General features: G+C 39.9%; 1 protein-coding gene across 1 annotated transcript in view; it reads right to left on the bottom strand.

The window, feature by feature from the left end:
* The window catches only part of CUBN (cubilin), a 184,331-nt gene that overhangs the window by 39,899 nt on the left and 128,592 nt on the right, over positions 1–15,840 (bottom strand). The window contains exons 45-51 of the mRNA XM_075211910.1: positions 14,339–14,517; positions 10,883–11,092; positions 9,277–9,417; positions 7,966–8,147; positions 5,945–6,116; positions 4,178–4,378; positions 3,363–3,512 (exon numbers count right to left, since the gene is read on the bottom strand). Coding sequence (XP_075068011.1) covers positions 3,363–3,512; positions 4,178–4,378; positions 5,945–6,116; positions 7,966–8,147; positions 9,277–9,417; positions 10,883–11,092; positions 14,339–14,517 — 1,235 coding nt within the window. The remainder of the gene's footprint in view (positions 1–3,362; positions 3,513–4,177; positions 4,379–5,944; positions 6,117–7,965; positions 8,148–9,276; positions 9,418–10,882; positions 11,093–14,338; positions 14,518–15,840) is intronic.

Consider the following 15,840-nt stretch of genomic DNA (forward strand, 5'->3'; position numbering starts at 1 on the left):
TAAGTGTGTCCGCCATACTTACTGAACAACATACCTGGCATACAGTGTGTACTATATTTGGGGCATCCAGTGAGTATGTTAGCTGCATCATATACCACTGAGAATCACAGGTATCTGTGACAGCAACCAGTCTAGCTACATTGCTCATGTTGTGTTTGCTGGTAAATAACTACTGTTTTAGAGTAGAGTAGAGTAAACTTTAGAGTAGACAGTGCCCAAAGTTTCCTATAACTGCGGTGTCGTGGCCATCTGCAGTTTATTAGAAGGTACTGGACCCTATCAATAACATCCTGATAATCATCATCATCATTTATTTATATAGCGCCACTAATTCCGCAGCACTGTACAGAGAACTCACGCACATCAGTCCCTGCCCCATTGGAGCTTACAGTCTAAATTCCCTAATATACACACACACACACACACACACACACACACGGGTCAATTTGTTAGCAGCCAGTTAACCTACCAGTATGTTTTTGGGGTGTGGGAGGAAACCGGAGCACCCGGAGGAAACCCACGCAAACACGGCGAGAACATACAAACTCCACACAGGTAAGGCCATGGTCAGTAATTGAACTCATGAACCCAGTGCTGTAAGGCAGAAGTGCTAACCACTTAGCCACCGTGCTGTCATAATAATAGACCTCATTAAACATTTGTGAATATTTAGAGAACATATGAGTATTTCAATAATTTCTGTAATATCCAGTGATCTTCAAGGCAAAGGAAAGTTGGGAGGGAAACCAATAAGGTTAATTTTCTATAAAAAACCTGTAAGAATTGTATAACTAAAATATTTACCTATTTAATGCAATATTATATTTGTCCTGAATAGCAGAACCACACTGTACCTGTTTAATCATTTGGAGCTAGTATAGGCATATGCATTACAGGATGAGTTGCAAATTATCATTAACATTTCTCCTGGCTCCTGGTATAAAAATAAAGATGTTTATAACCTAGAAACTTGTATGCTGGAGATGTTATGAGACCTATATCAAGTGAGTTCACAAATATAGCAGTCTTGGTTCTTGCATCCCCCCTCACCTCACCCCCACTGCTCCCTACAATGGAACCTGGAACCGGTTATCACTACTTTTAGCTTCTTACTTTGCGGAAACAATGTTGCTGCATTCTTCAAAACAATTGGCCTCATTGCTGCAGGGAGGCTGATAAAATCAAATATTTTTCAACCATAACAGAAACAATAACTAGCAAAGTTTTCAACTGTGCATTGGGAATATTGCATTTGATTTCTTGAGTCATGTGACATTACTTTTTGCGCAGAAAGTCACTAATGTCTGCATTTGTGAAGCCATACATTAGAATCTGAGCACACAGACAAAACAAAAACAAAATGACATGTACTGATAAACAAGTGTACTTAGCCTATAATAGCACTAAGTAAGAATTAAATGTGCTGAAAAAAAAAATTGTTCCATATAAACAGGATTTGTTGTTGATTCTCAGATCAAGTAAATGTTTATTTAAGGCTACCGAAACCGACATTTCCATTTAACTTCAAAGCTTGATTACAGTTATACTGAAAGCGTATTTTACTTGATATCTGCCAGGACTTGTCACCTCGCCTATCAAGAAACATCAGACAATCTGATATTAACACTTTGGGCCTGAGTCATTAAGGAGAGCAAAACAAAAAAAGAGTAAGTTTGCTCCTGGACACAGAGCTGTAACTTAGAATTCTAGCGCCCGGGGCGAGAAAGACAAATGCTGCCCCCCTAGCCCTCAATTTTAACCAAATGAACCTAAAACATTCCTAAACTGCGCCCCCCTTCAGCGTTGCGCCCTGGGCGGTCGCCCCTATCGCATAGCCCTAGTTACAGCCCTGCCTGGACATACCGTGTAACAATGCAAGGGGTGCAAATTAGTTTATTATTCTGCACATAACATAAATACTGGCTGTTTTTTCATGTAGCACACAAATACTTGATAGCTTTATTTTTACACTGAAATTTAAAGTTGATCTAGGACATGCCCGGCCCAACTATAAGCCTGTCCCCACATTTTAAATGTACCTCCCCCTCCAATGCAACATGGTTTTACCAAGATTGAAAGGTACTCGTTTTTTTTTTTGCATTACTTTCCTTAATGCATCAGGTCAGTAATATTTTCAATGTGTCACTTTTTTGTGCCATTTAGACCCACATTATGCAGGAATCAACATTTAAAGGTTTGCCAAGGTTCAAAGTTTCTCATTTCTTTGCTTTACTTTTCTTAATGAATCAGGCCCATTGTGTAATAAGTCATGTTACAGTGGGAAAGAGGCTCTGCGAAATGTGAAGTTGATTTAAATATCTGAGACCACAACAGAAAATCTCATGTTTGCATGTGGGTACAAAACAAGGCACAGTGCTGCAGCAGTATGAATGTAGTGTGAAGTTGGATCATCTGTCCACAGAAAGAACTGGTTCAGCTCCACTAAGTTCTTTATAGAGAAGCCAGCTGCATTTGCTTTACCCCTGCCAGCAAGCTCTGCTTGTCTTCAGAAGAGTTATTAATTTATGTAGTGCCAACATCACACACTACTTTACTGATTTCATATCAGTCTCTGGCCCTGTGGGTCTAAGAAGTCTAAGAAGTATATTTGATATAGAAAGAAAAGGCCAGTGATTCTGCAAAAACTGGATTTTTCTCCAGATTAGGGCGTCTCCCTATTTACCAAAGCCCCCAGGCCAGTGAAGGCTGTCGTCGGCAATAGCCTTCGCCAGTGGCCCCCGACGAGGATTCCCCGTGCAAAGGGGGCATGCTTAAAGTAAGGCTTTATTTATTTATTTAATCTTTGAATGGGAATGGATAGCTTCAATTACTTTTTGTTTTTTTACATGTTTTAAATATTTTATTATTTTCTATAATTATTTTGAAATTATTATTTTTTTTGTTTTCTTTTACAAATCTGGCACCCGAAGACCTGTTCCTGCTGCCACCCAGGATTGCCAGCTAGCCAAGCGATGCTCAGCAGCCCCGGCGACTATTGCTGCAATAAGAAGCGATAGAAAAATTTATGTTTTAACCCCTGGATCATAACTAGGGGCCTGATTCATTAAGGATCTTAACTTGAGAAACTTCTTATTTCAGTCTCCTGGACAAAACCATGTTACAATGCAAGGGGTGCAAATTAGTATTCTGTTTTGCACATAAGTTAAATACTGTCTGTTTTTTCATGTAGCACACATAACAACGTTGTCACACAGAATTATCCACTGCAGAAGGATTATGACCCTGCTCGGGTCATAGCTGGTCTTTCCTGTACTCCTTGTGTAAGTGTATAAGTCTGCTGGAGAACAGGACAATCTGTGACAGCCTGGCTATAAGCATTAGACGAGGACATAGCTCTTTACCTGTAAATGAATAGGTCGCATGAAATCCAAGGTCCTCCACTTGTGCGTTACTCACAAAACCCACCCAGATTCGAGGAGCAACAACAGCGAGGGGGACAGAGGGCCTCGTCCTTCCACATACTCTACTTATTATCTCCCCTTCCACATTATCTGCAACAAAAATGATGAGTTTATAGATTAACTGTATATTGTAGGAAGCATCTTAAGCTCCATTATAAGGTCCATGATGAAGAATCAGTATATACTCACTGATATTAGTATTACAGGCCATCTACTAACATTGCAACATTGACACCCAACCACAGCAACCAATCAGCATTGACCTTTTACAGTATCTGTCTAGTGCAAGTTAGAAAATGAAAGCAAGGATCTGATTGGTTGCTATGGTTTTCTATAAACTATACACCTAAATGCAGTGTTTATAAATTATGCCTATTGACACTGGTTTGGGTTTTCATCATGTTGGTCTCTCTCTCTCTCACAAGTGCACTGTGACCCATGATATTAGCTTTTGTCTAGTACAAGTTCCACAAATAAAAGCATTTAGCTCATTGGCTTCTTGGGGTTAAAATGCATTCATGCTATTTTCACCATTTTATTAAACAAACATGTTGAAAAATATAATTTACACTATACTGAATAAAATTAAATAGAATTAAAGCAAAAATGTATTAATTACATGAAACACTTCCCAACATTTTTGAATGAAGATTTGGGACACAGTGCATGAGAAAGGGGCGTGGTCTCACTGTGCAGGGGTGTGGCCACTACACATTGCTATCTACATGTACATTACAGAAGTAGAATCCACTCACCTAATCGGATTTCAATAAAATCATTCTGGCAGTTCTGATGGGTTTCCACCTGCAGTCTCTCTAATTCGATGTATGTCGTTGAGGTGTTTGGGTTTTGAATAATCCATTCACAGTATAGGTTCTTTGTGTAATTATTGACCTGGTCGTAGCCAGGAGATGTGATATTACCCCCCATGGATTCCACGAGACGCCCTCCGCAAACTTCAAGACAAAAATGTTTCATTTCAGTAATGCAAATTAAAAGTTTAAGACTACTTAGGGACAGAGAACTAAGTTGCACTTAAATGATTTTATGATTTCTTTCTTCTAGAATCATGGTAAACTGAGTAAATATTGTGTGTGGTAAAGTAATGCATATAAACTGATACATGGAGATGTTTGATATTAATGTACCCTTTAAAGGTGTTTTGACCGCTTGACCAGACTCATTTTCACATTGTCCCATAAGACACTTTCACGGGAGTAACTTTTTTAATGTAAAATTGTAAAGTGAATTTTAGATTTTCTCAGGACAATTAACACTTTTCCTGATGTTATTACATTGAGGTATTTAGCTTATTTGTAGGGATAATAATTTATAAGGTATGTGCTTGTGATAATCAGAGTAAGTTACATGAAATATTGTGGTATTGGTGAATATGGATCAGAATATAGATTAAATATGGGTAAGGGGTGCAGGGAGTGACATAGTGGGGGACCTAGGGAGCAAAATAAATGCATATAGGGAGGGAAACATCATGCACTCTTACATACCTCCCAACTGTCCCAATTTAGGAAGGGACAGTCCCGATTTGAGGGCTCTGATTGGGACAGATTTGTCCCAATTAGTGGAAAAGTTGGAAAGTATTCTGTTCACTACTGCTCTGCATGGGTGCTGGAAATGGTGTTTGGAGGGGAGTACAGGTTAGCCTAGCACTTCAAAAGTGCTAGGAATGCACCAGGGGTGTGACCACGCCCCATTGTACCATGGTCACGCCCCCAGTCCCGCTGCCAGAGAGACTAATGTTGGGTGGTATGCTCTTATAGAGCCCTAGAACCAATCTAACCTAGAACCGCCCATAGTCCCTCAACATTCCCAGTGCTGCAAATTAAATCATATTTCTAACATGATACATATGTAGCTAATAATAAGTCTGTCACATGGATTATATCATTACTAAATTAAATCCCAGCCCCGGAAGGTATTTGTCATCCTATGCATCCACAAGTAACTCAGTGTCATCAGAATCAAAGCCTGCCCATGAGCAAATGCTTGTAATGTCCTGGATGACTGACAGTTAGTGCATCCAATCACAATTTCTGCTGAGGAACGAAGGAAAAAAAGCTGGACAATATAATGTGTGCGAGAGATCCATGCTGGACACACTGATGGGAATGTGAGCTTGGCAGGAGGGTAGAGTGTGATGTCACAGGAATACGGGGAAGTATGTGCAGGCAGTAAGGCAGGAGGCTGGAACCTGGTAACTAAACGCGGGCCAGCCAATCAGAGTGGTCCCAGCCACCAATCAAAATGGGAGGCGGCGGGGCCAATCGCAAGCGGAAGGTGGGGCTAAACGTGGGCCAGCCAATCAGAGTAAAGGAGGGGCATGATTATGCAAAATCGCCCCCCCCCCCTAAACATAAAGTCTAGGTCCATCCCTGCTGGAGAGGTCAGTCGAACACACAGGTCTTATTTTTGTAATGCCAGATAAGAATATAAAAATTTTCGACACAACAATAATAACGCAGCACTATACAATTTACAATATTGTATTATTCATTATGTACCAGCATCCTCCATTGACGTAAATGTAGCCCGGAATCCTCCGCTGGAGACGGATCCGTCAGTGACAAATAACACTTTCATTGTTCTGCCAGAAGACCTGACCACGGTGTCTGGGGCTAGGCTGCCACAGAGCTTGTCCAAGAGAGGCGACTGCTTGTGAAAACCATTGTACACCTGGGATTCATAGAGAAAATGTAACAGCAATATGAACTGTCAAAATAACTGGATAATACCCATGAGAGAATCTGGTTGACATGGCAATTAGTTCTACTTACTGTTAAATTTAGTTATAAATTATTTAGTTTACCTTAAAACAGAAAAAAAAGTTATTTATAAAAGTCTCTCTAATGTCCTGTTTCTCGGTTTGTAGTTAGTTCAAGACACTAAAGTGACCAAAATCTGGTGACTTCTGAAACATACTGATTTGTTTTGCATAGCTCTGATTGGGTCAAATGAGGACATGATATAAATACATTTTTATTTTTTTAATTACATGGGTAATAAAAATAATGACAACTAAGACCAGACATTTTTTCATATAGTAAATGTCTAATTGAAACAATAACAATGTATTATACTTTTCCTTCCCACAATTTTCTAAAAAACGACTCACGTGATACAGATGCCCTTTTATCCTTTTTTGTCATGTTATTTACCTATTTCTGCAATAACACTGGTTTTTCGGGGTAAGGAAACAAATTAGTGCGCACAGATGGGGCCAACGACCATGGTACATAATCCCCAAGTGCACAGATGTACAGAGGGCATTTATAGTTGGGCAAATAGCATTATTATTAAACCATTCACACGTGAAATGAAGACAGTCTTGAGGTCCCCTTACTTTCATGACTCTTTTCAGTCAAAACTAGGAGATGTTCACTGACCCTTGTGTTTTGGTTTTGGATCTGTTATTAACCTCATGTTTTGTTTGTGGTTTTGGCAAAACCGCCCTCACGTGTTTTGGTTTTGGATCTGCATTTTCTTTCAAAAAAATTACTAAAAAAATGCTAAAATGACACAATTTGGCTCTTTTTTTGTACCTACATTAATAACCTCAATAACATTCATTTCCAATCATTTCCAGTCAATTTTTGTCAAGTGACAAGAACACTGCTACCCCTCCTGTGTGAGCAATGGCACTGAGCAATGTCACTGGAGACTGGAGAGTGATAAGAACACTGCTACCCCTGTTTCTGTGTGAGCAATGGCACTGAGTAATGTCACTGGAGACTGGAGAGTGACAAGAACACTGCTACCACTGTTTCTGTATGAGCAATGGCTCTGAGCAATGGCTCTGGTTACTGGAGAGTGACAAGAACACTGCTACCCCTGTTTCTGTGTGAGCAATGGCACTGAGTAATGTCACTGGAGACTGGAGAGTGACAAGAACACTGCTACCCCTGTTTCTGTGTGAGCAATGGCACTGAGCAATGTCACTGGAGACTGGAGAGTGACAAGAACACTGCTACCCCTGTTTCTGTGTGAGCAATGGCGCTGGATCTCCCAGGGAGGGAGGTACTTATGGAATTCAAAACCTGCAAGATCCGACCACTCAACAATGAAGTTTTGCCTCAATTCAGATCCGAGGAAGCTGGAAAGTACCAAGCCGGCTCGGCTCGGTACTCAGATCTGCGATGTTCGGGTGGGTTTTGTTTTCGGAAAACCGAGCTCGAGCATTTCTAATTAAACCTAGCCTCCAATGAGAAGAATTGTAGGAAACAAATTGAATGCTGAATGTAATTAAGGAGTGGTAACATGATTGTAGTTAGGAAGCGTTACTTTTAGTTGTGCTGGCATGAACATTACCATATTGAACTACAATGTTGCAAATGGTCATGGACAGTGGCACTTGCCACAGTGGACGGGCACCTATGTGTGTCCACGGTGGTTGAATAGGTGCCATACGCAAGAATGATGTATTGTACTTGTACATTTTTTTTTCCAGAGGTAGAATTTTCAGTACATTCAGCATTTCAGGATTTGCCTTATTACCTCTAATAATCACTTCTATTATATCACTTACAGCCATATAGTCGTAGTCACAGTTCTGGTCAGCTTGCAGTTGTAGGTCATTAATTGTCAGCGTGACGCGTCTGCCCTCTGGTACCGTTATTCTCCATTCACAAACACGATTGTGAGGGTACAAGTTCGGGTAGTTAGGGGAACTCAGAGTCCCTCTATCGCCATTAATGTCTCCACCGCATTCTGTAATATACATCACCAAATGTTATTCCTGTATCTCTCACCTTATTTACCACTTAAGGATATCACTGAATATGTGGTCCAAGAATAGTATCATTTTATGAATCTACAGAATTGTAAAATTTGTGTTTTAGTACTTGATACGGAAGACAACTTATATTAATGACTTTGGAATGGTGTTTTTCATTTTGTAGTTTATCTAATGTTAGTCCATCCTTATAATAGTTTTCTAGATCCTTTATCCTGTTTGCTAAAAAAAACATTTGCAACAGTAAACTTTAAGTAAACTTGCCTCTTTTAGGCAGTAACTAATTGAATTATATAATACATAAAGAAATCATTTCTTTATTCATTGTAATGTGAGTTCGTAGTTCAAGCACTTGATAAAAAAAACTTCTATAATCATAGCCAGGTACAATAACTTCTACTGAGTTTGTAATTGGTGAGGGAGCCCAACTGAACAATTATGTCAAGTTCTTGACTTAAAAAGTATCACCATTAAGCTGGGTACAAACTACAGAAAATTTCTCCCGATGAGATTTCTGTAAAGATTTTACCAAGGATTGAAAGCCCCAATCAGCATGCTGATTCCTGTGCACACACCTACACGATTTACCTTCAGATCTGTGCTCCTCACCTCTCATTACCATCTGCTGAAAAGATCGTGACTCTGTAAACTCTATGGAGATCTGCCTACACTGCTGGTTGTGAGTGTGTGCACACTTCAGAATTTGCCCAACATCATTCCATCGCTCATAGTGATTTTTAGTCACTATAAAAGATCAAATTAAACAATATGATGATAAAACATGATCGATGGAGCGTACACACTAATGTGATATAGGACCTAACAGTTGATGGGTATCTTGAATTCCAGTGATCATCAACCGGTGTGGTTCAGTGTAAAGACAGAGGTGTATACACACCACACAAAAACCAAGGGCCTGATTCATTAAGGATCTTAAATGAAGAGGTATCTTATTTCAGTCTCCTGGACAAAACCATGTTACAATGCAAGGGGTGCAAATTAGTTTTCTGTTTTGCACATAAGTTAAATGCTGCACTTTGGATAATATTTTAACACAACATGGTTGTGAGTAAAGTCCATGTTTTAACAGCATTGATTTCTCACCTTCAGCACTCGCATCGTAGGTCAGCCGGAATCCCTTGGCGTTCACAGATTCATCACTGACAAATTTCACATAAGCAAAACTATCAGAGGTCCTCAATGCTCCAGGTACTGTGTTGTTGCAAAATATACCCAGTAAATTCCCTATAAAAGTATAAGAGCAAAACATTTGTTTTATTAAACCAGTTTCCAGTATTTGTAAGTCAAATAGGTATTTTGAAATGCGTTTAGTAGGTTTTCGTAGCCAAAAAAGACTGGTAATTAAAATACTATCTTTAAAATGTAAATGCTAAATCATTATTTTACTTGCAGTGGATGTTTGTGTCAATTTTTAACTATCATAGCCAGCAATTACTGCCAGCAATATTAAAGTTTTATTCAAGAATCATGACCTGTTTGCACTTTTTCAAGGACAGAATACAAACAGTCAACCTATATTTTTTAGATACACATAGCACCTATATGATGTGCACAACAACATATAAAGTGCTGGACACACTAAACAGTTGTGCAGAGTACACAAGACATCACTAGAAGCCTCAGTATCAGAAATGAAGCATTGGTAAAATCAGAAAACTTCTGCATCACAACTGAGAGTTTCTTGTTATTTTTCAAACTTATGTTTTTAGACATGTAATCCTATAATAGCCTAAAATGAAATTTTTATACTACAGGATACAAACAGTTGGTAAACATTTGAATGGTTTGTCTGTATTTCTGTGCCATAGTTTGCTTTTCTCTGCAATGTATGCTACTCCATCTGTAAGTCTGTCACCCATCAGAGTAAAAGAACTAAGAACATTGGACTCTATGCAAAGTTCCATATCCTATTGTACAAAGAGCCCCACTGCTCTGTTTTTGGAGTAGAGCTGCTCCATATATAATATTTACTTTTTAGATATAAGGGCAGCACGGTGGCTAAGTGGTTAGCACTTCTGCCTCACAGCACTGGGGTCATGAGTTCAATTCCCGGCCATGGCCTTATCTGTGAGGAGTTTGTATGTTCTCCCCGTGTTTGCGTGGGTTTCCTCCTGGTGCTCCGGTTTCCTCCCACACGCCAAAAACATACTGGTAGGTTAATTGGCTGCTATCAAAATTGACCCTAGTCTGTGTGTGTATGTTAGGGAATTCAGACTGTAAGCCCCAAAGGGGCAGGGACTGATGTGAATGAGTTCTCTGTACATCGCTGCGGGATTAGTGGCGCTATATAAATAAATGATGATGATATAATGTAATACTGCTCAAAAACAGAGCGGACCTGACAGAGGATTTTGGCGCAGGGAGGAGGGGAAAGTGGTAATGATTAATCTCATCCGCTCATGGTGCGTGCTAGCCCTCGCTCTTCCTCAGCTCCTCCTCCGGGCACCCCCCGGGTGAGGAGCCACACAAAGTGCCCATCTAGAGGCAAATATGGAGGGAAGAGTGGAAATAAGCTGCTCTTTCTTACCATATTATCCTTAATACATACAAACCATTGTTTGCATGAAACAAGCTACTGTTAGTAATATAAAACTGGACAATTGTGCTGCACATGTTTCAGCTTTACCTAGTAACGAATATCTTACAACACCTTCTAAAACGATATTGAGGTACGAGTGAATAAACTAACCAGATGCGTTATATTCACGAATTTCCACATAGTCACTCAAACAGTTTGATGAATTTTGTAGGTCCAGAGACTGAAACGTAATGGTGAGGAAGTGTCCTGTGGGACCATTGAAGAACCATTCGCACAAAGAGGAGTCTGGGTAATTGTGTGTAGGGTATCCAGGGCTCTGGATAATACCGCTTTGTCCAAAATGCGTTCCTCCACAAGTAGCTGCAAAGGAATGAAAATACACTTTACATCTTCCTAGCGATCTATAGACTCAATAATTGAATAACAATACTTATAAATACATGAGGTGCATTTGTGTGAGGCTCAGGACCGTATTTTGGCGGTGTTTGAAAAATAACTAATTATTTCAACATACTCTCCTCATAATTTGTCCAGGGACAATTAGTGGCTTGTAAAGATCAAGAAGCAAAAGGAGAAAATTAAAAATGTTACACAATGAACATATATATGTATATATATGTAAGCTCTTCTATGCTGTCTGACTGCGCAGGTATATACCTAGTCTGCCTTGTTAGGTAATACAGCTCAGACAATGGAGGTATTCTACACTTATGGGTACATTTCATTAAGGACTCATATGTTCATACGGCATTCTGTTAAAGCACGGTGCAGCAGAGTGGCTTAGTGGTTAGCACTTCTGCCTCACAGCGCTGGGGTCTTGAGTTCAATTCCTGACCATGGCCTTATCTGTGAGGAGTTTGTATGTTCTCCCCATGTTTGCGTGGGTTTCCTCTGAGTGCTCCGATTTCCTCCCACACTCCAAAAACGTACTAGTAGGTTATTTGGATGCTATCTAAATTGACCCTAGTCTGTGTGTATGTGTGTGTGTTAGGGAATTTAGACTGTAAGCTCCAATGGGACAGGGACTGATGTGAGTGAGTTCTCTGTACAGCGCTGCGGAATCAGTGGCGCTATATAAATAAATGATGATGATGAAAGTAGACTCGTCCAATAGCAACTTTACTGTTTAAATTTCCCCATAGAAACTGAAAATGTTGCACTCATTACTGCTTAACACAAACATGGTGATCTTGTTGAGGTAGCGGATTCCCCCAGGGTCATTAGTAGAGCTTAATTGGCTATAGCAAAATATGTAATGAATGCTGCTCTTACAATGCTCCCTCCAGGACTGTTAATGGTAAATACAACTAAAGTCACATCTATTGAGATTTGTCCCATAGCAAAACTATACAGAGCTCTGCACTTATTACATATTTACTAATCTGACTATATTTATTCATGTTAATCTCAATAACCGCCACATCCAATTAGAGAAGAGTGTCAGCTCTGGACCACAGATAATCACGTTCCCCGCTCCTCACATGGGTAGTTAAGACAATATTGTATTTTTGTACAGGACACACTATTTGTGTACTATTTTACTGTAAGTGAGAAAAATATAAGGTTTTACTGTAAGGATGAATGAAAAAGTTGACATTGAAAAAAATCCCCTCAGGTTTTACTATTAATTGTGGCACATAGTTCATATTGATTTCATACTAATATTATGGAGAACTCCAGTCTTATCCACCGATGACAGACTGAGGGGCAGATTTAGGACAGAATTACGGGATATAGAGATATTAAAGTATTTCCAATTTCTCTTGTTCTCAAAACCGATTTAAAAATAAAGAAAGAAAAAGACGATTCCAGATAACTATCTATTGTACTCTCTGTACAGAACAAGGCAGTAATTGAACGGCATGTGATAACTACTTGAAAAGCTCAGACTAAAATTGATCACCTTAGATTAAATTGGGGCTAAATCACAGACTGTGATCTGGTTTGATCCGAGAGTTCAGTAAACAAAGATCCCATCAGCATGTGTGAATCTGCATAGATATTGTGCACTTATTCTCATTCTGAAAAACCTGACCTGATATGTCACCCTTAAGGTTTTTAAATATTATGGAAACTAAACCAGCTAATGACAGTGAAGTTCCTTGTGGTCATGTTACAATAATGATTATACATAGACCATACTTGCCAACTCTCCCGGAATGTCCGGAAGACTCCCGCATTTTGCGAGAGGCTCCCGGGCTCCCGGCGATTGTGGCAATCTCCCGCATCTGGATAATTCTGCCCACTTCCTAGTGAAGTGGGCAGAATTAAGTCCCAAACGCCGCGATTCCCGGTGAATCGCGGCATGTGGCCCCGCCCCCCGCTGTCAAATGACGCGTTTTGCGTCATCACGTCATGGGGGCGGGTCCAAAATGACGCCATTTTGGAGCCCCGCCCCCCGTTACGCCCACCTCCTCCGCAGGCTCCCGGATTTGACCAACAGAAAGTTGGTAAGTATGACATAGACATATAGGGACATCTACTACACTGTATGTTTTGTATTTTATCAAATCCTCCTGTTGATAGCATAATTAAAGTTTTAATACTATAGTTTTTCAAAAATATATGATTTATATTCTGCTAACAGGCCATTATTCTATACTTTCACATGGTATCTCTAGCTCCTTTAGGCAGTAGCACAGGACCCCGATTGTCCCTTATCCTCACATTGTGGATTGAAAGCACCATTATCTGATTTTCAGTGTGCTTGAATTATGAAGCAGTTATCATTTATTAGAATCAATTTCTAATAATAGTTTCTATTATCATCACCAAGAAACATGTTCAGAATTAGTACAACACTATATTTCCTATGATCATAATCTGTAAAACAAATACGTTTTTTCCAAAATAATAGTTTGTTATTTTGCACAAATACCTTATGTCCTAACATTTAAATTGCAATAGATATAATACACAGTATTTGTAGCAAACAGTAAATATATTTAAATTAAAATGTGCGACTAGTTCAAAACTAAACCTTGTTTCCTGAAGCAGACTCTCCAATTTGGGTCCCAGCATTAAATTCTGAAGACCCCCTGTACATATCTCTATTCTAAAATACGGATGTGACAGATATACCATATTAGTACAGTTGGTGATACAGTGAGGGATGGGCAGTATACCCATGGTGATATGTCACCAATGTGTCCCATATCTGCATATTGTCCATTTCAGACAATACAATTTTAACCCAGTATTATTTAGGTTACCAAGATAAGCAGAGAACAAGCAGCAACCCATAGGCAAACCGAGAGGGGGTTTCAGAGTGCCTGGAAACCCCCTCCAGACCTGGGGCACTGTATAATTGAGATGGCTGGACCTTGCCCCCACTTCACAGAGCTCTGCTTGAAAAGGGAGAGCTTCATGCACCTAACAGTAGTGCACGCAGCATTGCCCATATATATTATGGGGGATAGGAAGAGTTGGAGAGCAGCCAAGCACTGTCTAAAATTATAGCCACGCCCCCATGCATGCTTGTCACGCCCACTGGCGGCGTGGTGTGGAAACCCCCCTCTACAAATCCTGCGTTTGCCCCTGCAACCGTTATATATTTCTTAGAACTGACAAGTGGATCTGAATTAAGGATCATTGTTGTGGACATACCAATGGAATACTGAGCATTGAATCCTACTCGGCGTGTTCCGCTGTCTGTTCTGAACCGCAGGTACATGGCCGTGCCCAGTGATTTGTAGGTGACTGGCATCGTGTTTCCGCACAGTTTGGCAATGGGCCTTTGGCTGGAATCCGCACCGTCTCTTAATTCCAGGTAACTAGTGATGCAACTGATATTAAAGAAAATGGTTTAATCTTGTTAAAGCACATATGCATTTATAGTTTTAACTATGATCTTCACCCATGTTACACAAACTAAAATCACATGCATATGTCCGTATCCAGATCTTTGCTCATCTTATAGATATGACTTGCGGTACACCTGTCAGGAGGTGTGTCTCTTGTAGATGTTAGAGGGCTGGTGCAAATATACTCTATGATGATGATGACTATCAGTAGCACTATCTAGCTGCTTCTGATAGGCTGAGGGCATATTAACCCCTGCAGCTAACAGTATTTCAATCTTTAATGTGGAGGCTATAGGATAGAACGTCACAACTGTTCATTCACATTACCTAATTGATATTTACATTTGGACTACTGCAGGACAGAAGATTCCCATTTGATTTTTAAATGGGAAAATAACAGATGTTTGTATTTAATTTGTATTTTTATGTCAATATGTTTTATATTGAAAATTTGACTTTTGGTTTTATTACTAACTGTCCAGACACTATTCTTTCATGTGTATATGGCACTTGATTATATTATTATATTGTGTACAAATAGGAGAACACAATGTTAGCATCTACTACTAACACTGTGAAGCCACAATCTCTACGCTATCATGGGGTGTAATTTTATACCCTTGTACACCTGACATAGGTCAAGTGCAAATGTTACAGTTGTACAGTTGGACACGTAACTTTTCCTATGTATGGTTGGGCAACATATGTGCCCATTTCCACCACCATTCATCATGTATTCACATTGTATGACTACAACAGGACCATGTGGATGGATGTGTCCACACCAGTCTGTAAACTATAAAAATGTGAACTATTGTCGGTGCAGATCAGGGGCCTGTGGGATTTGTACAAAGTCTGAGGATTTATCCTCCTCAATTATTGGTGCTGGATAGTCACATGAGGCCTGGGATATCTGCAGAAAGATAGATGGCCCTGTCACTCGCTGTGTAATACAGTCTAAACAAGGGAGATTACATAATTACACGTAGGAGGTCACGTACATAGCACACTTGATGCGCACTGCACCACACCTCCATGGTCAGTCCGGCACACATTAAGGTGCATGCCTACTCTATGCTCTCGGGAAAAGCCTCCACAAGCTAGCAGTGTATCTAAGTGTGCAGGATGGAGGACAAGTCTGCAGAAATGAACCGTGAACAAGTGTAAAGGTCCAACCTCCGACCACTTTACTTTATAACCACTCGTTTAATTAAATTCCACTTTTCTCCTGAAATATTGCTCAGTTTAGCCCCAGTTATGGATTAATTAAATCATGAGAGTGAAGGGGCATCGGGACTGTCATTA

Source organism: Mixophyes fleayi, chromosome 5, assembly GCF_038048845.1.
Source record: "Mixophyes fleayi isolate aMixFle1 chromosome 5, aMixFle1.hap1, whole genome shotgun sequence".
Taxonomy (NCBI): Eukaryota; Metazoa; Chordata; class Amphibia; order Anura; family Limnodynastidae; genus Mixophyes; species Mixophyes fleayi.